This window comes from Chionomys nivalis, chromosome 8, assembly GCF_950005125.1.
Source record: "Chionomys nivalis chromosome 8, mChiNiv1.1, whole genome shotgun sequence".
NCBI classification, from domain to species: Eukaryota; Metazoa; Chordata; class Mammalia; order Rodentia; family Cricetidae; genus Chionomys; species Chionomys nivalis.
In genome coordinates, this window is record NC_080093.1 from 84,523,729 (window position 1) to 84,551,507 (window position 27,779).

The 27,779-nt window shown below is 46.0% G+C and overlaps 1 protein-coding gene across 1 annotated transcript in view; it reads right to left on the reverse strand.

Moving 5' to 3' along the window:
• The window catches only part of Parva (parvin alpha), a 158,492-nt gene that overhangs the window by 39,669 nt on the left and 91,044 nt on the right, over nucleotides 1-27,779 (reverse strand). The window contains exons 2-4 of the mRNA XM_057778948.1: nucleotides 11,429-11,518; nucleotides 10,614-10,684; nucleotides 3,420-3,522 (exon numbers count right to left, since the gene is read on the reverse strand). Of these exons, the coding sequence (XP_057634931.1) occupies nucleotides 3,420-3,522; nucleotides 10,614-10,684; nucleotides 11,429-11,518 (264 nt within the window). The remainder of the gene's footprint in view (nucleotides 1-3,419; nucleotides 3,523-10,613; nucleotides 10,685-11,428; nucleotides 11,519-27,779) is intronic.

A 27,779-nucleotide genomic window follows, 5' to 3' on the forward strand; every position in this document is an offset into this window, starting at 1 on the left:
GATGGGAAGACGGGGAAGTGGCTGCTGCACTATGGGGCGGAAAGCAGTGGCTACACTGGTACAGAGGCAGGGGAAGAGGGAAGATAGAAGACTAGCTAGAGGGGAGCTCAAGGTCACAGGAGTCATTCGAACCTGTATCTAAACTGGTCTATCCCAGGGGCTCTATCGACATCATATGCCTCACACTGGCTCTCCCCACCTGGACGTCCTACCTGTGGGTTTGGAAGAGGACTAAGCCGAAGGTCACACACAGAGCATGGTTTCTGTGTGACTCACCTTTGTGACATGAAGGTGGACATCTCAAGCTGTCCGACCTACTCACTCATACACAAGCCACACAGATGTGATGGCAGGTTCTTTTATAACCCTACCCTGGAGGCAAGATGACTGTGGCCATGGTCCATCTTTGCTCGGAGAGCCTAGCATAAGACATTTCAATAGCTTCTAAGCCTGATAGAAATCTTGCTGGAGGGGTCAACAGCTGCAGCCACAGGGGACATGCTCAGTGAGGGTCACATCTTTTCCATGATTACATGTGCCAAAGCCTTTCCATTTTGTATTCTGCTAGCATTTACAACCTTTAAATATTAATACTCATTAATATTGATGTTTGAGTACCAAATCCGTTTAGCTTCCAAGAAATTACTAGATTTTATATTAGCCATTCATTCATTTATCTAATATACATTGATTAAGAGCTAGGTGATGTTTGCGGCAGCCGGACAGGGCCAGAGAAACCTGGAAAAAAGAAATAGGACCTACTTCTTGATTTTAAGAGTCATCTGTGCTTACATACACAGTTACAACCAGCACATAAGACATGTAGAAACACATATATGTGTATGTGCATGTACACAGACACATATTTATACAAGCTAAATATTCCTTACCCTAAATTCTTGGGAAAGAAGGTAATATATATTCTTCTACAAATTTTGGGATGCTGCCACGCATATAGTAAGACATCTTAGGGATGAGACTTAAGTCTTTTTTTTTTTTAATATTTATTTATTTATTTATTTATTTATTTATTTATTTATTTATTTATTATATATACAATATTCTGTCTGTGTGTATGCCTACAGGCCAGAAGAGGGCACCAGACCCCATTATAGATGGTTGTGAGCCACCATGTGGTTGCTGGGAATTGAACTCAGGACTTTTGGAAGAGCAGGCAATGCTCTTAACCTCTGAGCCATCGCTCCAGCCCTTTTTTTTTTTTTGGTTTTTTGAGACAGGATTTCTCTGTTGCTTTTGGAGCCTGTCCTGGAACTAGCTCTTGTAGACCAGGCTGGCCTCGAACTCACAGAGATCCGCCTGCCCCTGCCTCCCGAGTGCTGGGATTAAAGGCATGTGCTACCACCGCCTGGAGCGACTTAAGTCTTAAACACAAAATTCTTTAATGGCTCATATACATTTACAGTATCGATACAAAGCCCAAAGGTACTTATTATTGTAGATAGTATTGCTAGGTAGGCCTGACTGGACATAAACTCATGCAGCTGAGGCTGGCCTTAAATTTACAAAAATCCTTCTGCCTGAGCCTCCTTAGTGCTGGGATTCTTGGCATGTGCTAGCATGCCTGAGCTGAAGGTAGTTTGACACACTAGTTCTAGTGCACCAGCTTCAACTGCAGCTCAGCATGCACACCATATGTGCAATGTCCAGTTGGATCAGCACTCAACAAACTTTCACCAGATTTTGGAATATTTTCGCATTACATAAGTTTGAACACACATACATTTTCCCCTTAGACACATATTATGGGTTGGGGGATGAGCACAGAAGAATTCATAGCCCTGTCTTCTACATATGATCATAATGCATAGTGTGTAAAAGAAAGACAGCTGAGTCCAGAAGGTTGAGCAATAATTGTGTTTCTGGCCGAAGGTGGAGGAAGAAGGGCCCTGGAGGCAGATGCAAGAGTGAATGTTGGGCTGAACACATGGCACATGAAATAATGTACCATAGCGGAAATACAAATAGAAAAACCAGGGGTGAGGACAGTCACTTACTTCTCCCACCATGTGAACTTTACACGCCATCTGTGAAGAGTGCCTGGAAGAGAGGCTGCAGACAGTGTGTGTGTGTGTGGGGGTGGGAGATGACCTGAAGTACTGATAACCGTGCTAAGTGGTCTGCATGGTGATCTGCAGGGAAGGGCCCTGGGGGTCTTCAGTCAGGGTGGACAGAACTTGTGACTTAACCAGGTGTCGCAGCTAGCAGGTGATGGACCGACGGAGGTGGGGTGGGAAGAGCAGATGCGAGCTCAGAAGCTTTTCAACAGCGAGACAAGTGCAAAGGGGGAAAGTAAAAATGGAAAGTCAGATGGACTCAGGAGACGTCTCTGAGCAAGAAGGGGGTCTCGGGAACACTATGCATGGGGGGTGGCTGGCAAGGAGAGGGTACTTCTCTAGAAGGGTATATTCAGTCCAAAGTATACCCAGGCAGAGGGCCTTAAAGGCAGTTACATACTGACATTAGAATCTTGGGCCACTGTGGGCCAAGTGACAAAAAAGATGAGAAGGGAAGCTCACTTCATTCATTCCCTACTAAGAACACCCAGAATTCTCCTTTCCTTCTCCTTGGCCTTAGATTTCCATATGAACAGTTGGGAAGGCACACAGGAACAGCATATGAGTATGTATGTGTAAGCATGTGTGTGTGACAGCACATATATTTAGTAGCACTCAGATCAGAGAGGGACGCAGGAAAACACATAGGCCCATAGATCACAAGTACACACATGTATGTCCACAGACAACAGACATTCATACAGGTTTCTATAGATGACAGGAACATATACAGGCCTATAGATCATAGAGACACACACACAGCTCCATAGATACACAAAGGGACACATACATTTACATAGATCACAGAAGAACACAAGCATTCCTATGTGTCTGTAGACAACAAGAGGTGCATACATGAACACTCCCATAGATCACAGAGGAGTGCAGACACGCATATAAACCACAAAGGATCACACACCACAGGTCTCTGCTATCACAGTACCTTCCTGCCAGGTGAGTACATACACACACATATACACCCATATACCCATCAGCCACAGAAGCCTAAAAACACAAGGGGTCACTCACTCATGTGTTAATCTACTTAGTGAGGCCATGAGATCAGTTTCCTGGAGGGTGAGGTGTGCTTTGCATCTCTGCAGTGGGGGTTTCTCATTAACCCAGCTGATAAACCAGAAGGCCAGGGAACAGATCTATGTGGTCATTGGGACTCCTCCCACAATTCCATCATATAAAGCAGTACCCCTACAGGGCAGCTAAAACCCCCGTGCTTCCATTGTCCCACTCTACCAACTCCAACCCCCTCTCAGGTGAGTCCCTGTGACCTGGAACTACAGCCTCAGCTAAGAGCAGGCTGTCATCCCCAAGCCTGCCCTCTCCTACCGAAGAGTTTCTGCAGGACTTGGCCATCGTAGAGATCCTCAGCCAGGTCCTTCACAATGATTCTTTCGCCCACCAGCACATCATTGATCCAGTCGATGAGCACCTGCAGAGAGAGTGCAAGAGTCAGCAAGGAGTTGCTGCCGCTTTCTCATGCTGGGCAATTAAAATCTACATGAACTTCAATCTTAATTAAGAGCAGCAGAGCGGTCATGGGACCAGTGTGCAAATGCGGGTGTGAGCCTCAGTACCCCTGTGCATTTGCAGAGTGTTCCAGCTAGTTCGTTGTCAACTTGACACAAGCTAGAGTCATCTGAGAGAGGGAACCTCAAATGGGAAAATGGCTTCAGGGATCTGGCTGTACCAAGTTTGTACGACATTTTCTTGATTAGCGACCGAACTGGGAAGGGCCCACTTCATTGTAGATGGGGCCACTCCTGGGCTGGTGGTCCTGGGTGCAATAAGAAAGCAGGCTGAGCAAGCCTTGAGGAGCAAGCCAGTAAGCAGCGTTCCTCCATGGCCTCTCCATCAGTTCTTGCCTCCAGGTTCCTGCCTTATTTGAGTTTCTGTCCTGACTTCCCTCAGTGATGTATGGCAAACTCTAAGCTGAAATAACCCTTCCCTTCCCAAGTTGTTTGTCATTATCAAGAGTTACCCTAACTAAGACACCTAGGTTAGCCTTTCTAGTATGGGCAGTACCAGTAAGTCTGCTTACCTTCTCTGATGCCAGGCCTTCCTCCAATGGGATAGGCTTCATACCAGGCAAGTGTATGGACTCTGGAGTCATGCAGATTAAAACTCCAGCTCCACCTACTAGCTTCTGTGTGCTTCCCCGCCATCTACAGCTGTGCACACAAGTGCCTGCACCTCTCTGGTATACATGATGTACGTGTGTCTGCCCCTTGTGAACTATGGTATACTCACAAGCCTGTGTGTGTGCACATTCTCATCATCTTTGAACTTGTAAACTTGGGCATGCCCATCTCTGTCCTGTGTGAGTCTGAGGCAAGCCAGTTACTTCTGTGGATCCTCTAGTTCCTGACTACCAACACTGTGGACCAAAGTACTGCCTGTGTTAGGTGGTGGAAAAGAACTACCTATGACCGTGGCCAAATACTCCACGGAAGGCTGATCTTAGCACATCAATCACCTTCCCTTTAGGGCACTTTGCAAGGGTGGTCACTGTCAGCTGGCCATGTAGTGCCCACAGTCAGAAGCGGAGAGAGATGAGTGCTGATGCTCAGCTTTCGTCCCTGTTTTATTCTGTCTGGGACCCCAGCCCATGGAATGGTGCTGCCCACACTTAGGGTGGGTCTTCCTACATCAGCCTAATATAGATAATTGCTCGCAAGCATGCCCAGAGATTTGTTTCCATAGTGATTCTAAACCTCATCAAGGTGGTAACCATCACAAGGCTCCACCCAGGCAGGGAGCAAAGAGAAGTAAGCAGCAATGAATGCTTCTCCAAAGCCTTGGTTTGGAGGAGTCTCTGAAAAGAAGATGAGGGGGTTGAAGACTAGGATTTCAAGGTGACAGATGTAGCCTAGATCTGGAAAGTCAAAGCTCTCCCTGGAGTGAGGTGATGGCCTGCTGGGCAAGGTTTTACTTTGTGCCCAGCAAGGTGCACCTCCAAGCTTCCTCTTCTGCAAGCTAGGTTCTTGGTGCAGAATGATGGAGGAAGGTCATTGGTTAATCAATAAAGAAACTGCTTGGCCCTCATAGGTTAGAACATAGGTGGGTGGAGTAAACAGAACAGAATGCTGGGAGGAAGAGGAAGTGAGCTTAGATGCCAATGCAGCTGCTCCCCAGGGCAGATGTGATGAAGCAAGCCGCCAGGTCAGACATGCTGAATCTTTCCTGGTAAGACTGGTGTTACACAGATTATTAGAGATGGGTTGATTGGGATATGAGAATTAGCCAGTAAGGGCTAGAGCTAATGGGCCAACCAGTGTTTAAAAGAATACAGTTTGTATGTTGTTATTTTGGGGAATAAGCTAGCCAGGCGGCCGGGAGCTGGGTGGCAGGAATGCGGCCTGCAGCTCCTTCTACAAAATGGCTCCCAACGTGTGGACAATTATATTCACAGAAAGCCTGAGAAAGCTTGGGAAAGAATAGAGTACAGCATGGCTTCTTGGTAGCAGCAATTTCTCGGTTCTACTCTGCTTGCCAGAGGCAAGCAAGCTCTCTCATCTAAGAGAGGCTTCCTGACTCAGCTTTAGCTGCAAAACCCTGCAGCTCTTAAGAGGTCCTGCCATGAAACACTTAAATGGTGTTGATAAAAGCTGACTGAATGCTTGTTTGTTTTCAGCAGTAGCAGGAAAAAACCTGTGTTGCTTCAAATGCCAGCTTTCTGGGCCTTCCGGCCAGGGCAAACTCTGACGGTTTGAGGCAGGAGGGCCGATTACAGAGAGAGGACTTGAGTGTTGTCTGTGAACATACTGTTGCAGCTTGCTTGCTGGCAGGGACCTTGAAACGCCATAGACTTATGGCAATAAACATGGCTACAGCCAGTACCTCTGCCATGAGGCTGGAAAGCTAAGGAATAGGCTGGATCTAGTCGTCAAAGCCACGGCTTTAGTCCTACCAATATTGCTTGGTAAATTAAAGACTCATGTGGTCACAAAAAGAGAGATATTCAGTAAAAGGAAGATTCAAAGTTGAAGAAAACGTTTAAATGATTTACAGTATGTTAAAAATATATGCAGGCTAAAAGTTAAAGTTCTTAAAAGTAAAAAAAGGAAGAAAGAAAGTAGTTGGGTGTGGTAGTACACACCTTTAATCCCAACACTTGGGAGGCAGAGGTAGATTGACCCCTGAACTCTGTGACTTCAAGGTGTCGTAGCACACACCTTTAATTCCAATGCCAGGGAGGCAGAGACAGAAGGATCTCTGAGAGTTCAAGGACAACCTGGTCTACAGAGTTATTCCAGGACAAAGATATACAGAGAACCTGTCCCCAAAATAAAAGTAAAAATAAATGAAATAGAGGTTAAAATAAAGCGCACAAAAATGGAAAATACACAGAGAATTTTGACACTGTATGCTATTATGCTCTCTTTGAATTGTTTGAATGCTGAGGAAAGAGCAACAGATGCTAAAAGATATTTGTTTATAAATGCTGCTGAACTAATCCAACATAGATGTTTTGAAAATACCTTGACTTCAGAATTTGGATCTAAGGATATGATACTTTGGAAAAGAGTTTTTTCTTTTGTTTTCACAGAGGATGAGACTCTTTGGATTGTTTCTATTCCAATATGGTATGATAGACCATGCCCTCCTGAAGGGTTGCTGTGAACACCTTCAAAAAATTACTTCACTCGACTGCTGACTGAGATAAATCTAGCACACAGGTTATACCATGAAAGACCTAAATAACAGCGCCCACATACAGCAGGAAGCAGTTTGGAGAGAAAAAACTGTGTCCATGTTCCCAAATATTGTTTATAAATGTTCTTTTACATTTAAAGGGGGATATGATATAGATATGAATAATTTGCATTGATATGGATTTTGCTTTAGTGATTTAAATTTAAGGTCAATTTTGTTACATGTATATGTATTTCTGATATTGATTAAGGTATTGTGATTGTGTGGTTCATGTAAAAATGTAATGTATATAGGTTGTTAATGGATAATCATTAATAATAGTCAAGTTTGTAGTCATGTTAGTTAGATTTTCTAGATATATGTATATATATTTTAGTTGAATAGGCATTCCTCATATCTTTCAAAGATTATAGAATATGGCATTTTAAATGTTCTAATAACTTAGGGTTTTTCATGACAATGAGACATATCTGCTCCTGGAGCACCAATCTACTTCAAGAGGAAGATGGGCATCGAAGAGGCTACTTAAGGAGTTTGATAGCCATTTGGGCAAGAAACTGCTCTTGCCTGGACTGTTGCATGAACTGGACACAGAGAACCCACAGAGAGAGGACTGCTGAACTTGCCTAAAGGTGAGATGATCTTTTGGGGTTCCTGATTCATAAAGGAGTCTGCGAGACATTCTGCAGGACACAGCAGATAGTGACTGAACTGCCTTTGAAATTTCCTGCTTCATGGAAATGTCTTTGGATACTATGGACCTGTAGGCCAAAGATGGATGCCCCAATGGTACAGAGGAACTTTGGGTGACTGTCCAGGCAGCGAGATGTCTCTGTGATTTCTAGAGTTTTGTAAGTTGCTTACTTCTCATTTACGTAGGTAATATTATATCCTTCTGGAGTCTTTGATGGAGCTGAAGAATAGATAGTTATAGCTGTTTTCCTTTGTTATGATAAAAGATAAAATAGATGTAAATATTGTAACTGTAATTCTTGCTTGATAACTGTTTTGTTATATGTAATTTTGCTATGTTAAAGTGAAAGTTTTCCCTTTTTTTTTGTTTAAACAGAAAAAGGGGAAATGATGGAGGAAGGTCATTGGTTAATTAATAAAGAAACTGCTTGGCCCTCATAGGTTAGAACATAGGTGGGTGGAGTAAACAGAACAGAATGCTGGGATGAAGAGGAAGTGAGCTTAGATGCCAATGCAGCTGCTCCCCAGGGCAGATATGATGAAGGCAAGCCGCCAGGTCAGACATGCTGAATCTTTCCTGGTAAGACTGGTGCTACACAGATTATTAGAGATGGGTTGATCGGGGTATGAGAATTAGCCAGTAAGGGCTAGAGCTAATGGGCCAACCAGTGTTTAAAAGAATACAGTTTGTGTGTTGTTATTTTGGGAATAAGCTAGCCAGCAGGCCGGGAGCTGGGTGGCAGGAACGCGGCCCACAGCTCCCACTACAGCAGAAGATCAGTGTTTGGAACCCAAACAGCAGAGCTTGTTCTGATTGTTGTCTCTTAGACCATTAGAACATTGCCTACCCAAGCCAGGACTAGCTGTGGTGGTTTGTATGAGAATGGCTCTCATAGGTTCATATATTTGAATACCTGGTCTCTGGTTGATGGAACTGTTTGGGAAGGATTAGGAGGTGTGGCCTTGTAGGAGATGTGTCACTGGGGTCTCTCTTTCTCTCCTCTCTGCCTTATGGTTATGGATCAGACACAAGCTCTTAGCTACCACTCCAGCGCTATGCTTGCCTGCCTGCCTGCCTGCCTGCCTGCTGCCTGCCTATCATGTTCCCCATCATGATGGTTATGGACTCTAACCCTCTGCAACTGTGACTCCCCAATTAAAACATTCTTTTGTAAGTTGCCTTAGCCATGGTGGTTGGTCATGGCAATAGAAAAGTAACTAAAATACCAGCTAAGAGTTAACCTCTCCAGTATTGGCTCTCCTAGGCCAAGCACCCCTGGGAAGTACAAGGGCAGACAGAATCTCCACTGCAGCTAGCCTACCTTCTCCCCGCATGGCAAGGTGAGGGCTCAGGCTCCTTCCTCGTCAGGGCAGCCATCAGTGGATACAGTATAGAAGATATCAAGAAGGGGCCAGGCTGTGGGGCTTGTGCTGAGGCCCAGAGATTAAAGGGGGTATGGTCTGAAGCCCAGACCACTGAAGGAGCATTTATTCAGCTCCTCTGAGAAGACTGCCCTCAGTCCTCTAGGTTCTCACAGCAGTTCACAGCTCACATGGTTTTGTTCTGCTGAGTTAGTGACAGCTACAGAGACAATCTCCTGATCATACTTTTGACTAGCCTGGCTGCTGCTGGTGGTGTGTGTGTGATGCATCCATGGGAGTACATGTGCATGTGGTCATGAGCGTTCGTGTATAGAGGCCAGAGGTTGACTTTGGTTATCTCCAGCCATTATTTTCCACCTTATGTTTTTGGCACAGGGTTTCTCCATTGAACTTGAAGTTCATCGCTTTGTGGGGACCAGCTTTCTTCATGTCCCTTTGCCCTCAGTGAAAGGCTTCAAGTGTATGCCAGCACACCTGGTTTCCATCCTGTGGGTTCTAGGATCCAGAGTTAGGCCCTCACGCTTGTATAGAAGCGCTTTACCCACTAAGCCATCTTCCAGGGCCCCCTCTGCCTGCCTTTACAAAAGCTTCTTTCTTTTCTCACTTCGCTTCTCCTTCTTTTTCTTCTCTTCCAGCCAATGGATATGAAATATCTGCTATGCATGGTATATTATCCTAGACTTTGGGGATAAGATGGTTCCAAAGAAAGGGAAGTCTTTAACCCCAAGCAGCTCACTGCAGGGAGGGGAGGAGAGAGAGGAGGGGGAAGGGAGAAGGGAGAGAGAGAGAGTGCAAGAGAGTAAGCACCTAGTGCAGGAGTTGGAGCATGTGGAGACTGATACTCAAGCCAAGGGGCCAGGGCTACACAGAGGCTGGGTCAGAGCAATGGGCATCAGAGAGGACTTCTGGGAGGAAGTGGTATGCGGGAAGCCAGAGGCAATCTAAGTAGAGGGAGCAGCTTAAACAGAAGCCTGGGGTCAGGGAGTGCTGCAGCCAGCATTCAGCTGTCCCTCTGTTGCTAGGTAGATTATCTAAGGCTGAAGAGAGCCAAAGCAAAGACTCAAATATCACCCAACTACAGTCAGGCTTTGAGCAGGAAGACACTATGAGCGGACCTGTGAACAAAGAGGAGGGATAGTGTTGTGGAATCCATTCAGCCAATAGCTTTTGGGGTACTGGCCCTTAGGGTGTGGTCTGGCTCTGTTCACACTGAACCTAGCAGCTGCTGTACAGCTGAACTGAGCAGCTGCTGTGCAGCTCATTGACTCTGGCCTGTTTTGCACACACAACATAAGTCTCTCTCCTTCCCCACCCCTTTATTCCTCCTCTTTCCTTCCTTTCTTTTTTCTAAGACACGGTCTCAAGTATTCCAGGTGGGCCTTAAACTCTGTTGCTCAGGGTAACCTTGGATTTCTGATCCTTCTGCCTCTACTTCCCAAATATATGCCAGGCTATACTGTGCTGGGGTTGGAACCCAGAGCTGTGTGCATGCTAGGAGCGTACTTTACCAACTGAGCCACGCTTCCCGCCCCCAATTTCATTGTTCTAAACCAGCTAGACCATAAACAAATCACTTGGCTTCCTAAGACTTAGTTTCCTCATCTGGAAAACGGGGCTGTTCCTACTTTTGACTTTCTACTTTCCTTTGAGAGGCTTTGATATGACTATGTCTTCCTTGTAGTGTTCCCTGTATGGTGCCTTCACAGAACAGGTGGTTTACACACATCCCGCCAAGGCCAGGAGGGGGCAGGAAGTCTCCCAGAACCCCACCCCCACCCCATCTCTTCTTACCTTCATCAGTTCTTGAAGCTTGGGATCACTGCGTGAGTTTGGATCCACCATTGTCCGCACCTCATTCTCCTCTGGAAAAGGAAACAGGGCTTCTGCATTGACTGCTGCCTACTGCAAAAAGAAGCTCCTCTGACCGAGGCTGAGAGCAGCCCAAGTGCTGGGAAGAGGTAGCTGTGAGCATTCAGCCCTAAGGGAACACGGAGGGAGAGGAGACAGCAATAATGGAAGAGCCAGAAAAGGATGGGGCGGGGGGGGGGAGTGCTGTGACATATTCTCCTCTGGACATGACATGGCCACTACACTTGAGAACTCACAGCATCTGTGGTTACGTGAACCAGATGTGTATAAGATCAAGCCAGCCAGACTTCCAGCCTGGGTGGAGGAGGGGCTCTAGAGGTTCCACCCCTTGCCTGCTGAGGAGTTACAGGCAGCTGGTGGCCACCGAGGGAGGGAGAATGGTTCTTTGGTGGTGCATCCACTCTTCGGTTGCCCATGCTCCAGGGGATAGCTCCCAGCTGTGCACATATAGGCAGCGTTAGCTGAATTTAGTGGGTCATTAAAAAGAAGAAGAGGAGGATGGAGAGGAAGAGATAAAGTTAGGAGGGATATGTTGGGGGATTTGGAAGTCAGAGATATAATGGAAGTGAATGCAATCATATTTCATTACATACATGTATGGAGTTCCCAAAGAATAAATTCTTAAAATTAAAAAAAAATCCTAAAACTAAAACAAGAGCTAGAAAAAAGAAAAGGAGTTTGGTGGAAGTGTCTAAGCGGTGTGCACTAAGCTAGTCTAGATACAAGGGGACAGTTACCCAGCATGGTGTCCTCGGGGTCCAGCTCGAAGGAGATGGGGCTCAGGGGCAGGTTGATGGCGTTCATTCCTTCCTCCTGGAACTCGGATACTGAAAGACAAGGAAGAGACTGGTCACACGTGGGGGAAGGATGACGGCGTAGGGGAGGACTCTCTGCAACATCCGTGATCAATACTGATGTTGAGAGAATGTTCCTTTCCCCTAGACAGTGAGCTCACAGTTGCTCTGTGGATCTATCTCCAGCCTGATTGCTCTTTCCTAAAATGACCTAACTGTCCCTTTAATCTCAACTCCCTGCCTGTCACCCCTCTCACTTCCTGGAGAAAATGAGAGTCATAAATGAAGAGCTCCATCTCCCAGAGAAGATTCGGGAACCAGCAGGAGCACGGTGGACACAGCCACTAAGGCCACTGTTTCTGGCCTGTGCCTGTCCTTCCTCCAGGGCTCACTGTCTTTGCCTCCTCACTGTAAACAGGATGACGGAGGCCATTAGTTTTAGGCTGCTATCTTCTGAGCCTTTTCCATGAGCAGTCCAACCCCCCTCTGCCTTCCCGAGACTTTTTTCGGATACCTGCCCTCCCTCCAGCATCTAACCCCAGCCGCTGAGTGGGAATATCCGGGGCTCCGGGCTCTGGTTCGGGTTCCCCAGCTTTCACAAATGGTGGGATCATATTTAGGAACTACCACTTTACAGTTCTGTATCCTTAGCTGAAAATGAACTTCCAGTTGGGGACCACTAACTTAAACATTTTTTAAATCACATTTAATTTATTTCTGTGTGTGTGTGTGTGTGTGTGTGTGTGTGTGTGTGTGTGTAATGTGGAGGTCAGAGGACAACCTGTGGCAGTAGGTTCGCTCCTTCTGTCACAACGGAATGCAGGGGTTGAACTCAGGTCATGAGCACGCATCATTACCCACCGAACCATCTTGCCAACCTGACTACTAATTTCATTTTTCACATACTATAAATCAGCAGTCCAATTTAGCAAAAGAAACATTAGAACAGGTTCGACGGAGAGCCCTGTTTCAAGCACACAATCCCACATGAACCTTGGGGGGGAAACAGTCCTGTCCCCAAGTCAGTTGTGCACCAAGCATTTGGTGTTGATCTTGGCTTACTCCTCCTAAAAGCTACAACTCACATCCTCTCGCTTCTCGCCAATTACGCACAGAAGGGTCATTTTCTCTGAAGGTGTTGGTCATTGGGAGGTCTGAAGGCACTAATACAGCAACAATCAACCTCCATGAAAGCAATGGCCCATCTTTCCATTTTTTAAAATTAATTAATTAATTAAATTTATTTATTGGCTCAGGCCTTCCTGACTGCAGCCTAGACTTGGGTGGACTCTTAAACACAAGGCACGTACTTGCCCGATTGTAGCTAGACAGGGAATGTGTCAGTTGCACCAACACAGAGAAACAGGTGTTACTTCAAAGGGGCATTCACATTAAGGAGTCCCTGGTCAGTGGACTCTTGTATGTAATGTACGTATGTTGCATGAATGTATTCATGTATGTATGTATGTGGGTGTGCATGCCAGGCATACAGAGCCCAGAACAGGACATCGGATGTCTTCTCTATCATTCTTGGCCTCATTCATTTAAAACAGCTTCTCTTACTGAGTCTGAAGATTCCACCCTCAGCACTGGGGTTACTGGTAGGTACTTTTGTGTAGGTACCGGGGATTCAAACTCAGACCCTTCTGCTCATAGACTAAGTGCTCTTACCCACTGAGCCACCTCCTCTGCTCTATGACCAGCAGACTTTCAACATTCCTCAGGACATTACCGAGCTCCTGTCTCCAAATTCATTCAACTGCCCTTCTGTTAATCCTCCATAAAACAGCAGAAAAATATAGGACACCTTAAAGCTCCAGGGAACACTTAAAGGGCTGCATTATTTCCAGCTAATTACATTTCCTTCTTTGGACTTACATTCACTTTGCTGTTTTCAGGGCCATTTCTTAACTTTTTATTTTTTGAGGCAGGGTCTCTCTCTATAGCTCTCTGGGTGGCTCGAAACTCACTATGTAGACCATATGTGGAAATGAACTCACAGAGATCGACCTGCCTCGGCCTTCCGAGCGCTACTGCACCTGTCAAAAGCACACCGTTTGTTCCTCTAGGTAACTACCAGGCAGTGGAAATAGCCGTGCTTAAATACGGATGTGAGAGTAGCCCAGGTACCTGGAGGCAGCCCAGGCTGCTTCCTTGAATGCTGGGGCTCCTGACTTCCTCTGATTCTTCTGCATGTCTCTTCCCAGGTCTGTGGGGTTTCACACAGTCATCTACATCTCAAAGAACTAAGCACTCATATCCTTAGTTGCACCAAACACATTTCAAGTACTCAAGGGTCCATGGTGTCTGTGGTTCCCACAGCACCAAGATACAACATTTCCCACACAGGAAGCCTTTTTTTTTTTTTCCTAAGGCAGGGTTTCTCTGTATAGCTTTGGTGCCTGTCCTGGAACTAGCTCTTGTAGACCAGGTTGGTCTTGAACTCACAGAGATCTGCCTGCATCTGCCTCCTGAGTACTGGGATTAAAGGAATGTGCCACCACCACCCAGCCTGTCCGATATGTTCTTAGGAGATTCAGCTGATCTACACACTGAAGACATTCATGAGAGAAGTCCAGCCAGGCCCAATAAATGAGCTTCTGCTGTAGGATAATACTCTTATATACTGTAAAGATTTGTCACTCATATTGGTTTAATAAAATGCCAATTGACCAGTAGCCAGGCAGGAAGTATAGGCAGGGTAACCAAATTAGATAAATTCTGGGAAGAGGAAAGGCAGACACTCACCAGTCAGATGCAGAGGAAGCAAGATGAGAATGCCTTACTGAGAAAAAGTACCAACCCATGTGGCTAAGCATAGATAAGAATTATGGGTGAATTTAAGTTGTAAGAGCTAGTTAATAATAAGCCTGAGCTAATAGGTCAAACAATTTATAGTTAATATAAGCCTCTGTGTGTTTATTTGGAACTGAATGGTTATGGGATTAGGTGGGACAGAAACTTCCATCTACAAGCCTCTGTTGACTCTATTATAAGTCTACTGAGACCTCAAGTTTAGATATCCAAGACAGGACTTGAGACTCAGCACCCTCATGCCTACCACAACCATGCAAAAAATAAACTCACTCTCTGTCCTTCTCCTCCTCAGTATGAAGCACCATTGTTTATAACTGGGTGTTCCACATGCTGCTCATGGATGCTCATGGGTATTCACAGGCTACGCGTGACCTAAGGTATCTATGGATATGGCCCAACATAGAACTGTAAACATACTTAAATCATGATGACATATGTGTATCTAGATGTATGTATATATGTGTATGTATGTGTGTGTGTGTTGGTACCTTGGTTGCATGGTGCCCTGAGCATTAACTTAGAAGATGAATGCTTTGTATCAAAATGTCACATGAAATAAACATACATATTCTTTGAAGCACCCTGGCTTACCTAATGGTTCAAGCTGAAATCTGGAGAGCCCCACTCAGCCTCTTTCCCCTTACCCTTTCTATAAAACACATGGACTGGTGAGTTCTCTAGGCCCCACCCCAACAAGCCAGGACCTCAGTTTAGCTTCGCCTTACCGACACTTCCCACCCCCAGTCCTGGCTCAAACCACAATCTCAGTTTAGCTTCACCTTACCAACAACACTTCCCACCTCCAGTCCTGGCTCAAGCCACAGTTCTCTTCCATTTGTCCTTCAGAGCCACCTGCCACCCAGCCTATACTTTCTCTTTCCCCCCACCTGCTTGCCAGTGTGCAGCCAGACTGCTCTATGAAATGCAAAGGAGCCTGTCCATCTATCCTCCTGCCTTCAATTCTCCTGCAGTCCCTCATCACACACTGGACTCCTGCCTTTCAAGACCTTTGCTCAGCCTTCTGCTGCCCTTAGATTTTCTTCACAGAATTGCCAGCACTCGTAGACATTACTGCAAGTGGGCATTTCCAATATCCCCCAAATCGGAAGGCAACCTGGGTGAAGTCATTTGTGAGAAGTTCTAGCGTGGCTCAGGCTGGCCTTGAACTGACTGTGTAGCAGCTGCACAGCAGTTTCCTCCAAGATCAAAACATTCCACACCGCAGGAAGCTCCTTAAGCTGGAAGAGCAACAATTCCAAATAGCTCCAGGAGGTCCCTGAAACTGACCAGATTCACTAGGCCCCTCCCTGCCAGAGTAAGTTAAAAAAGTTGAGAATCCCCTTGCGGTGGTTTGAAGGAGAATGCCTCCCTTAAGCTTATCTCTTTGAATGCTTAATTATCAGGGAGTCATCAGGCACTCTTAGAAGGATTAGGAGGTGTGTCCTTGTTGGAGACAAGCTTTGTCCTCTGTATATCTCTGGGGATGGACTTTAGATTTTAAGAACCCAAGCCTGGCCCAGTGGCTCTTTCTCTTCCTGTTGCCTGTAGATCAAGATGTAGAACTCTCAGCTACTTCTCCAGCATCATGTCTGCCTGTGTGCTGCCAAGCTCCCCAACGTAATGAACTGTAAGCTGTAAGCAAGCTCCAATAACACGCTCTCTTTTCTGAGAGTGGTCATGGTCATGGTGTCTCCTCACAGCATCAGAACACTGACTAAGACAGCCCCTCAGACAGGAAAGCTGAGCTACAAAGAAGACTCTGCGACCAGACCAGTTGCCTGGAAGGAGCTGAAACCCTGGAAAAGGTTGGGACCAACGGAGGCACCTGGAAAGGACACTTTACAACCTGCTGAGCTGCCTACAGGCTGTGCAGTGTGCTCCAGGTTCCTAGCTTTGTGAACTGTCGCCCATGCTGGGGTGGGCTTTGGTGATCCAGTTTTCTTTGAGTCACTTCTGTCTGTCCCTGCAGGTTAGTCCTCACCCATATTCCTGTAAGTAACCCCCATAAAACTCATGGTTCACCACATTGTTCTTTGTTGGTATCTCTGCATTGGCTTCTCATGGTTCCCTATCTGGGGTGAGTAGATGTGTGTATTGCATCTCCCCAGGAAAAGTTTTGTCACACAGCAGTAGCCAAAGGTGGCTTTGAACTTCTGAAGCTCCGGCTTCTACCTTGTGGTGCCAGGACCACAAGCATGTATCATCATCAGCCCCCTGACCTTTGTGCATGCCGGCAGCAGTCTGCCAGCCGAGCCTCACCCCCAGCCAAGGGAAGCTTTGTCCTCTGTTCACCATCAGATTCCCAAAGAGCGCTTAGGGATTCAACTGCCTAGGTTCAAACCCAGGCTCTACCACTTTCTGGCTATGTGACCTTAGACAAATTCACTGGTTTCCTGTGCCTCACTTTCCTCGTCTACAGGATGGGAGTGATACCAATATTGCCAACTTCCTAGGTCTGTTGGAAAGATAACACGCATTCCTGGTCCCTGAGGAGAGTCATGGAAGCATAGGTCACTACTGCTACTGAAAACGGTGTCTCTGATCCTCTCTGCTCCTGGCAAGTGTTTATTGAATAAGGAACCCAGAATGCAAAGATCACTCTTCAGGGCACAGGCTAGATACACAGGCAGAATTTGCCCGAGGAATTTAAGAAAAGCCTTCATGTTGTGGGAGGTGGAGGATAGGGTGTGGGGGGGTTGAAGAGGGGGGATGTTGGGCCAGGAATCATTTACATTTTAGTCTGAATTTGAGCCTGATTCTCTGTGTACATGCATGTGTGTTTCTGAGATAACATTTGCAGCGCGTGGTTGTTTTGTTCTTTTGAGACAGGGTCTTGCAGGTAGCCCAGGCTGCCCCGGATTCACTATGTAGAACATCCTGGCCTCAAACCTGTAAATCAATCCTTCTGCGACCAGGCTGCGTTTTGTGAAAGAAAAAAAATTCCACATCTGTCCCAGATGTAGCCAGAGCCAGGTTTGTACAAGCATAGCAGTCTCTAAATATCTCCTAACTAGAAAGATGATATTTCCAGCCAGGACTCCTAAAGGTGGACCTGAATGAGGCTCCCCATTGTGGAACTTTTTTTTTTTCAGAATGTTTTCAGATGAACACAGCTACGGTCAGAACCCCGCCCTCTGGCCTGCCTCTTTAATTCACTCACAGAGACACAACAAGCCCCAGAAGAAAGGCTCAGATATGCTTGCAATTGGAAATGGGTGTTTGGAAGAAACCATTGGGCAGGAACCCTATTCCCGTTCCATTAACCGCTGACTCAGAGCCAGTTGTTTGTAAAAGCCAATATGCAAACTGCTCAGTCTGCGCCTGCCCCCCCCCTCCTCCTGCCCCACGAGGTCCCATTAGCAGCCACTTTCCCAAAACAGCCCGCCTGCTTTGGAAGGTTCCTTTCTATTCAACCCGAGCAGGGCCCAGCAGCAGCCTGCTTGCCAATCCCTGAGACAAAGGACCGCGATTGAATTTTCTCAGAGCAGAATCTGAAGATGTTGTTTACTCTAGAATGGTCTGAAGCACTCGGCCTGAGGGTACAGCCTCCAGCGGCTCACCGGCCATTAGTCATAACTTAATAAAAGCATAAATGGTTAGCTGAAGGGCGGGCTGGGAAAGCTCCGAGATTGCCTTAGTTCACCCCAAGAAAAGGGGTTTCTTTTTTTCTTTCACTTTATTCTCTAGAAAATGCTGTCTAAAATGAGGTCCAAATGGCCAGCAGAAGGCAGATCTGGGAATTTCAAAGAGCTGGATTCGAATCCTTCTCTGGCTTTTATTAGCTGCAGGACCGGATGAGGCTTCCTGCAGTTAGGTCTAAAACGATCCTCTCTGAAATAACAACACAGCCGACACTTCTGGGTTCCTCCAGGGTTTCTATTCTTTTCAAAGAATCCCCATTTTAGTTTAGGAGCCTTATTCTGATTGTTTCAAGTCAGTAGCGATGCTCCTTACCCCTGCACTGGGAGCTATATGATACAACTCTAGTTACTGAGCTGTGAGTGTGAGTGGAAACATTTCTAGAAGATTCTAGAAATAATTTCCCTCCATTTAAGAGAGTCCCACTGGGCGGTGGTGGCGCACACCTTTAATCCCAGCAGAGGCAGAGGCAGGAGTGCCTCTGTGAGTTCGAGGTTAGCCTGGTCTACAGAGTTCCAGGACAGTCCAAGAAGATGCACAGAGAAACCCTGTCTGGGGGTGGGGGGAGGAGGTAAAAGTCCCAAGGAAGGTAAGTGCCCCCTGCCCCTCACCATTATTGTACCAGGCTGTTATGTGCAAGTTTACCACAGCTATTTTATAGCCAAGAGGCAAGCTAGTTCAAAGCAGAGGTTAATACACTGAAGTTGGCAGGAATGAGGAAAAGAAGGGGCTTTGGTTGATACTGGGGAGCTATTGCCCTTGAAACCATCCCTTATTCTATAAACTAGAAAAGTAGGTGTTTTCTTGGGCCAGGGGCCCAATCTACCCAATCAGTGTGCAGGAACCAACATTACCTGGAGAGCATGGGCCAGTAATTGATAGTAACTCCCTCTTTCTCAGGGATTTGCTGAACTCTAAAGTTCTGTGCCTGGGAAAACAAAGAACCCCAGGAGAGAAACAAGTATAGTAAAAAGAATGACAAAATGTTCTAAAAGTAAAAGAGGGTTGGGGTGGAGCTCAGCTGATGGGGTGCCTGCCTGGCACCCCTGAAGCCCTGGGTTCTGTCTCCAGGAAGTGGAGCACACGGTAACCCCAGCACTGGGCAAGTAGAGACAGGAAAGTTCAAGACCAGACAGTAAATTTGAGGCTTCATAATTATATTCACTCAACGGATAAGCACTGCTGGGTGCCTCCTCTGGAGTCTGGAGACCTGCCTCACTCTGTTCCCAGTAGTGGGAGAGACAGGCCCAGGGAACAATGGGATCAGTGCTCTGCACTCCAGGCGCCAGAGGGGAACCAAAGGAGCTTCTGCTGAAAAAGGCTGGTTCTGATGTTGAAGTCTGGGGGGTGGAGGGGTTCCTAGAAAAAAGGCCATCTGAGTGGGACTTTAAATCATCTAAATTCTGGAATAACACGAGTAGAACCCTCCCCCTCCAAAGCTCATATATGTAAAAGTAGGGAGGTTTAGGAAAACAGGATACGGGTTGAGACAGTGGCCATGATGTCTGAACACAGTTTTGGAGGGGAAACAAGGGCGGGGCAGAGAAATGGATGGGCCTAGAGTGTTAGAGTCGTGGGGTTAATCATAAGGAGAAAGTAAAGGCGGAATGCCCCCAAAGAATAAGATATAAGGGAGGCTCCAAGGCTGCAGGAGCGGCCATTATCACTGCACAAGCTGACTGCCCTCCCACATATACAAAGAACGACTGGAATTTGAAACTGAAAGCAGTGCTGCTGCAGTAGACAAACATATAATGCTTAGGGAGAAACCAAACTAAATGTGAATAGGATTGACATATGGGCAATATAAACCTCTCAGTTAAAACCGTAGGAAATATTTCCTTGTTATCGACAAACTAATCCTGAAGCTCACAAGCAAAGGCGGCACAGAGTGCTGACAGCAGACTTCCAATACTAGCGAAGCTACCATAATCAAAACAGGACGGCGTTGGTAAATGTTTAATGGCATAGAACAGAGAACTCAGAAACACACCCAGTCAGGGTCTCATGGATCCCTGGCTAGCTTTGAACTTAGGATACAGCTGAGGGTGATCTTGAACTCCTGATCCCATGCCTCCACCTCCTCACTGCTGGGATTATAGGTATGTTTTTATCACACTTGTTTTAGGCAGTGGTAGGGATGGAACCCACGGCTTTGTGCATGATGGGCAAGTACTCTACCCACTGAACTCCATCGCAGCATCCCCAGTGCATCTCTGTTGAAAGCATAAAGGCAATTCCACACGGAAAACTGTCTTTTAAACAAAGGATCCTACAGTGACTATAGAAAAGTCAGTGAAGACACAGATCGAAATCTAAAGTATAGCGCTAAAAAAAGCTTCTCTATGCCCCTCAAAAAAGGGGGAACACTGACCTTGGGTGTGGCAATGCATTTTTAAGATAAAACAGTAAAAGGAAAATCTATAAAAGAAATCTATTGAACCTGATTAAAACACCTACTCTGGGAAGGACGCCGCTAAAGAATGAAGAGGGGGCGGAGAGATGCTCCGTGGATAAAGCCCTTGCTGGGCAAGCATGAGGACTTGAGTGTGATCCCCAGCACCCACACTGGGCATGGGAATGCTCAGCTGTAATCCCAGTGCTTCTATGGGGAGATGGAAGATGGAGACAGAAGAATTCCCAGACGCTCACGACCAGCTAGGCTGGCATACACTGTGACAAAATGACGACAGTGAAGGGTGTCCTCTGACCACCACAGGCGCACGGCAGCAAGTACATGCCTGCAAACACACATAAATGCACATGTGTGTTTATGTTTGATGCAGTCCTGGCTGTCCTGGAACTCGTTCTAACTTCCTTTGATGATGAACAGTTTATAAGGAAGTGTAAGCCAAATAAACACGTTCCTCCCCGAGTTGCTTTGGTCACGGTGTTTCATCACAGCAACATAAACCCAAAGACACTACTGTTGCAGAAAAATATACACCATCATGTAGGGTAGAAAGAAATCCATAATTTTATGGGACATGTAGGTTTCTTCCCTTCCCCAGGAAGATGGTGGTGATTTAGTCATCCTGAATAGAGTTGTCTAGATACATCTGCACGGAAATAATACACCAAGATTATCACAAAGTCCCACAACAAAGGCTATACTCATGATGATCGAAGAGTCCAAGAAGCTAGGAAGAAATCCCATAGTCCAGGGCTGTGGTGTGATGGTCCAGCGACACTGTCAACTTGATTGGGTTTAAAATCACCATGGTGTATCTCCATTGGGGTATTCCCAAAAAGGTTTAACTGAGGAGGGAGGATTCCCCCTGGATGTTGGTGGCACCATCGCATGGGCTGTGGGCACAGACTGAAGACAAAGGAAAAGAGAGGTGAGCACCGGCACTCATCTCTCGGCTCTGCGACCTCAGACTCCTCACACTCAAGCTGCCGAGGCTTCCCGCCATGAGGGACTGTATCTTCGACTGTGAGCCAATGCGCTTCCTTCCTTCAGTTGCTTCTGCCACTGTGACAGAGTTTTATCACAGTGACAGAGACAAAAGCAACAGATACAAAAGCTTCAGGTACTGAAGAGCTTCCTCCGTGCTTAAGGATACTTAAGGACAGTTTTCACTTTCTAGGTGGGTCTCACAAGTGGATCTGCCACCGAAGGCTCAGTGGTCTGCTCACATCTCCCCAAACCCAAGTTTTTATTGTATATTCATGGCCCCTGATAGAGATCTTTGTGTCCAGGGTTTATGTACTAGTTTTTAGTTGCAGCGAAAGTCAGGTACTGGAGACATGGTAGATTACAGCAAGAGCTGTAGGTTAGAGCCCTATGTGGGTCTCATTGGGCTAAAGTGGAGACATCAGCGGGGCTGCATCCTTCCACGGGCTTCTAAGGTAACTTTGTGTTCTCGTCTCTTTGCCCATATTCCTTGTCTCTTAGTTCCTTTGCACCATCTCCAAAGCCAGTACTTCTGGAGGGGGTAAGCTTTCTCATTGCATCTCTTTGCCCTTTTTTTCTGTCTCCCTGTCCACTTTCAAGTACCCTGTGCTTACACTAGGTCTACCTGGGTAATCCAGCAGGGACTCCCCCACATAAATTCTATCCCATTGTGTCACATAAAGTTCTTTTTACAACACTTCCTGGGAGTCAGGGCTTGGGTATCTCTGGAAAGACCATAATGTCTACAATGGCTTTTTCCATACACTAGGAACATTGTCTTCCCCCCTTGCCCTTCCTTGCAACATATGGGTTCACTTCCATCGTCTTGATTATCAAAAGAAAATGCAAAGCCCCGATGCTGCCCACCCAGTCCCTCAAACAAGGGAAGCTCTATTATTTTCAACAACAACAAAAAATAATACTTGTTTCCATAGCTATTATAGATGGGGCAAGAGCCAGGTCTTAGTAGCCTCAACACAATGCCAGAGTCGAATCACATGCTCCTATACCTTCTGCAACTATTTATACATACACACACACACACACTGGGGGAGAGGCTGCCAGTGCGATGGGAAGGGATGGAAGGATCCACAGTCCTGTGTCAGTTTTTAATTTGGTAGGCTTTATGGCCGCTGCAGAGTTGGAAGGTAGCCAAGCAATGACCCTGGGCATAATTTTATTGTTCTGCCCAGCACGTGGTACAACTGCCCTCCAATTGCTAGCAAGCTCAGAGAGAAGGGGCAGAACTACTGTTTGGCTCCAGGCAGTCAAAAATATGAATGGAAACATCTGCTGAGGTCTTAGCAAGCCATGAGAGTTCAGTTTAGACGGCACAAGGCAAGGAGGTTCAGGGGAACAACACATCAGTAGGCTTTGTTTTTTCCATGCAACTGCTTGCTGCCTCTTTAGACGGAGAACCATATCACTGCCTTGGCTTTAAAGTCTACCCAGGGCTGGTGAAATAGCTCAGCAGGTAAAAGTGCTGGCTATCAAGCCTGATGACCTGAGTTCAACTCCCAGGACTCACAGAGTGGAAGGAGCGAATTTTCAAGTCTATCCCTACTCAAGCAGATGGTTGTGTGATGTTCTGGGTGTGTATAAAGGTGAGGCACCACATCGCCATGGATAGGTGTGAATCTGGGTATGTTCACACACTCTAAGCTTTCGGAAGAATACAGAATTTAATCTAGCTGGCTAACTATATGTCTGGTGAGTTGTCTAGTCAGTAGAACTGTTCCTGCTTATCTTCCTGGTTTCTAGGCATAGTGGGGGTACCTCTGGAGCCAGGAGTCAAGAATATATTGGCAGATGTTTCCCAAACTGCTGGAGCTGGCCAATCCCTATGGTGGCTCTTAGATTCTAGCAAAGTATCAGGGACCTAATCTTCACACTTAGTATGGGCAATGCTTTTCTGGGAAGAGGGTGTTTGTTCTAGTTTCATTTCTGTTGCTGTGGTTAAATAACTTGACAAAAAGCAATATACAGAAGAAAGAGCTCACAATTCCAGATAAGAGTCCATTATTGTGAAAAGTCAAGACAGGAACTTAAATATCATGTCTTCAGTCAGGAGCAGAGAAACAATAAGCACATAGAGGCCTGCATGCTTCACTCATATATATATAGGACCAACTGCCTAGGGAGTGGTGCCACCCACAATGGGCTTAATCTTCTTACATAAATTAGCAGTCAGGTCAATCCTGTACAAATATCCCCATAGGTCAACCTGATCTAGACAATTCCTCATTAAAACTCTTTCCAGGTAATTCTAGGCTGTATCAAGTAGACAGTTAAAACAAAACAACAGTGTAACACACTATGATTCCCCAGGTAGCTCTGACACAATCCTGAGAGCACAGGGCACGCCTCGGGTACAGTGAGCCACAAGGATGTATTGGGTGTGTTTCTCGCTTTATCTTTGTACAATCCTTGGATTAAGTTTCCTTTTTGCAGCTCCTTCTCTGTGAATCTTCCACCTTCAACATCCATAGCCTTCTTTTTATTCATTCTGACAGATGTCACTTATTAGCGCAGTGACTCTGCTGAAGAAGCGGTACACTGGCTACTCAACCACTCTGTGCAAATGACAACTGAGTGTGGCCGTGGGCAGACATGGGTGCTGTGTTCTAATTGGGTCCGTTTGCTCGTGAGCCAAGACAGGATAGTTTATTCTGAAGGAACACCATGTGCGGAAGCTCAGTCTGTGTGCACCATGAGAAGATGGTAGGAGAGCAAATCGCTTGTCCTTCCCTCGGACCAGACACACAGGCATGGCTTACATGTGCCCGTGCAACACATTCACTCCCACACTCATTTACTATCCCTAATAATCATCTCCACGCACGCAAGGAAAACTAAGACCCAGAGAGGCCATTAGCCTGACCAAGGTCACTAGAAAGTAATGCTTGGATTTGATGCCAGGCCAACCAGTTCAAGAGTTCACATCCTTCATACCCTGTTATATGAGCCCAACTCCATCTAACAGATTTTTTTTTTAAAGATTTATTTATTTATTATGTATACAACATTCTGCCTCCATGTATGCCTGCATACCAGAAGAGGGCACCAGATCTCATTACAGATGGTTGTGAGCCACCATGTGGTTGCTGGAAATTGAACTCAGGACCTCTGGAAGAGCAGCCAGTGCTCTTAACCTCTGAGCCATCTCTCCAGCCCTCTAACAGCTTTATATATATATGAAACTGTATGTTTCATTGGATGAAGCAGATGGAATATTCCCCAAACACAAATCTGTACCTCTAAAAAACAAAAGCCTGAAAATATATACTATGCCATTTTGTAGGCTGTATTTGTTGGAAACACATAGGGATGCCATTACTCCAGCTTTTCCTTGCAAAGCCAAAGGGTCTTTATTTGGAATAACTGCAAATGTTGTGCTTAAGGGTCCCTAGCCACTTTTATTTTATGTGTATGAATGATATGTCTACATGTCTGCATGTGTATCGTCTGCATGCTTGATGTCTTCAGAGGTCAGGAGAAAGAAAGCATTGGATGCCCTTGAGCTGAAGTTATGGATGGTTGGTATCTGCCATGTGGGTGCTGGGAACTGAACCTGGGTCCTCTAAGAGTATCAAGTGCTCTTAACTCATTTAAGAGAACTTTGAAAATATAAAAGCCAGGGTGTGTGAGAAAGCACAATGGATAATAGTGCTGGCCACCAGACCCAATAATCTGCATTCCATCCTCAAGACCCACACGGTAGCAAGAAAGAAGGGACTTCTGCCTGCTGTCTTCTGACCTCCACAGGTAACTAAGTAACAGGTACATACATACACACACCCCCAAACAAGCAAACAGAAACCAATTAAAATGTATTTAAATTCGCTAAAAATCAAAGAAATATCAAGAAAAAGCATGGGTGAGGCAGTCGTGACACTTAGTGATGGTCTCTGGGAAATGCCACAACTCCTTACAGTCTTTCCTGGGTCTCAGACATGCATGACTTAACCGTTCTGTAGCTGCTGGGTATTTAGGGAGTTTCCAGACCTCGAGGAGCAGCAGCAGGGTCTGTCAACTGTGAAAGGTTAGGGGTGAGCTCAGTTGGCACAATGCTGGCCTGACACGCATGAGATCTTGTGTTTGACCCCCAGCACCACATCAGCCAGGCCGGGGATAACATAGCTGTAATCCTAGCACTTAGGAAGTGGAGGCACAAGACTCAGACATTGTCATCCTTGACTACATATTGAGTTTGAGGTCAGCCTGGGCTACGTGAAACCCTGATGTGAAAGGAGGTGCATGTGCTGGACCAAGGACGGCAAGAAGTGATAATCTCCTTCCTCTTATGTGGCAGTTTATCCTAACCAGCCAGTAGGGAATTAATCTCATGGAAGCTGTTGGGATTAAGAGGGAGACAGGGACCTTGTAGGAAGTACCTCTCAGAGACTTCCCATCAGCTCAGTTCCCCCACGCCAACTGCCTCCACACTTTCAAGCCATGCTAGGCACAGGTTGTGGGGGTCCAGGAGCTAGACCCTGGCCAGAAAAGCAGAGGAGTTTAACTACACTGATACCTATGCTGTCTACTACAGGTGGGCCAACATAGAGGTGGCTGGGCGTAGCCGTGAGGTACACATTTCTGTTGTACTTATGGAAGGGCTCAAGACCTCTCACACCAGAGAGAAACCCCAAGAGCCTGGTGGGAGATAACGAATCTATTTTTAGGGAGAAATCTGAGAAGGACATATTTTATTCTCCTCTAACGACAGAGCAATGAAGAACAGATTAGACCTGAAGCAGAACCTTGTTCTTTGTATTGTGACACCAGGCCTACGTCATTTCTTAGTCCTGGCTCCATGACATGACCACATAGGAGCTCCTGAGGGTGTCCTGACCTTACCCAGGCTGATCTGAGAAAATACCAAATCCCACAGAGCAGGCAGCTTACTCTCATCAGACTCCTACAGCTTTACAGCCTCTCGAGGAAGCTTCCGAGAGTGAGGTCAGATCTCGTGCTTCCCAAATATTAGTTTCCCCTTTACAGATCTCTGGGGAACAGAGCTCAAATTTGGAGCTAGTTCAGCCCACTGTCACAACCACAGAACCACAGGAAGGGGATAAACCCTCTGTCTGACGGAATGACAAATTGTGTGTATGACAGTTACCTTTAACTTTAGGGTATATACCCAAAGGATGCTCAATTGTACCACAAGGATATAACCTCAGCCATGCTCACAGCAGCATTGTTTGTCATAGCCAGAACCTGGAAACAACCTAAATGCCCCTCAACTGAAGAATGGATAAAGAAGATGTTGTATATTTACACAATGGAGTACTACACAGCAGAAAAAAATAATGACATCTTGAAATCTGCAGGCAAAGGGATGAATCTCAAAAACATCATATTGAGTAAAGTAACCCAGACCCAGAAAGACAAATATAATATGTACTCACTCATAAGTGTCTTTTAGATATAAAGCAAAGAAAAATCAGCCTACAATTTACAATCCCAGAGAACCTAGACAACAAAGAGGACCCTAAGAGAGACATACATGGATCTAATCTACACGGGAAGTAGAAAAAGACAAGATCTCCTGAGTAAATTGGGAGCGTGGGGATCATGGGAGAGAGTAGAAGGAGAGGGGGAAGGAAGGGAGGGGAGCAGAGAAAAATATGTAGTTCAATAAAAACAATAAAAAATTAAATAAATAGAGAGATAATTACCTTTAATTATAAACCTGACCCAACTTAGATTCAGTTGGGAAGAGTCTCAACCAGAGACTGTCTACATTGGGCTGACTTTTGGACACGTTCGTGTGAGATTGTCTTAAATAAATGAATTGACAGGGGAAGACGCAGCATACTGTAGGCAGCATCATTCTTTAGGCAGGGATTCTCAAACTGTGTAAGAAATCTAGCTGAACACAAGCAAGTAAGCGATCATGGGTGCCTTTACCTGCCTTTGTTCTTGACTGTGAGTGTGATGTGATTAGTTGCTTTAAGCTCCTGTTGCCTTGACTACTTCACAGCAATGGACCTGAACCCGCAATTCTGAAAAGAAAACAAACCCTTTCTCCCCTAAGTTGCTTTTCGTCAATGTATTTTTTTAAAATCACAGAAATGAAACAAGGACAGGAGGCATTAAATGTCTGCATGCACACCCAAAGTCTGGGGTGCCAAGGGCTGACCTGAAAGAGCTCCAAGTGGTTGAGAACACCAGGGTGTCCGGAAACCCAGATGGGAGAGAGGAATGGATTCTGATAAAGGAGGCAGGAGGTCTTTCTGTTCCCAGAGGTCTCTGCTTTCCTGTCCATCTTACCCAGCACTGTGCAATTACATACCCGTGTGCATATCTGAAGAACACATGTATCCCCTGTGACTCCAAAAGGCCCAAGGATTGCCCATCAGCATCTGCCAGCATCCAACACACAATGAATGCTTAACATGCATTTACTGAATGAGTGAACAGGATAGCAATGTGGGC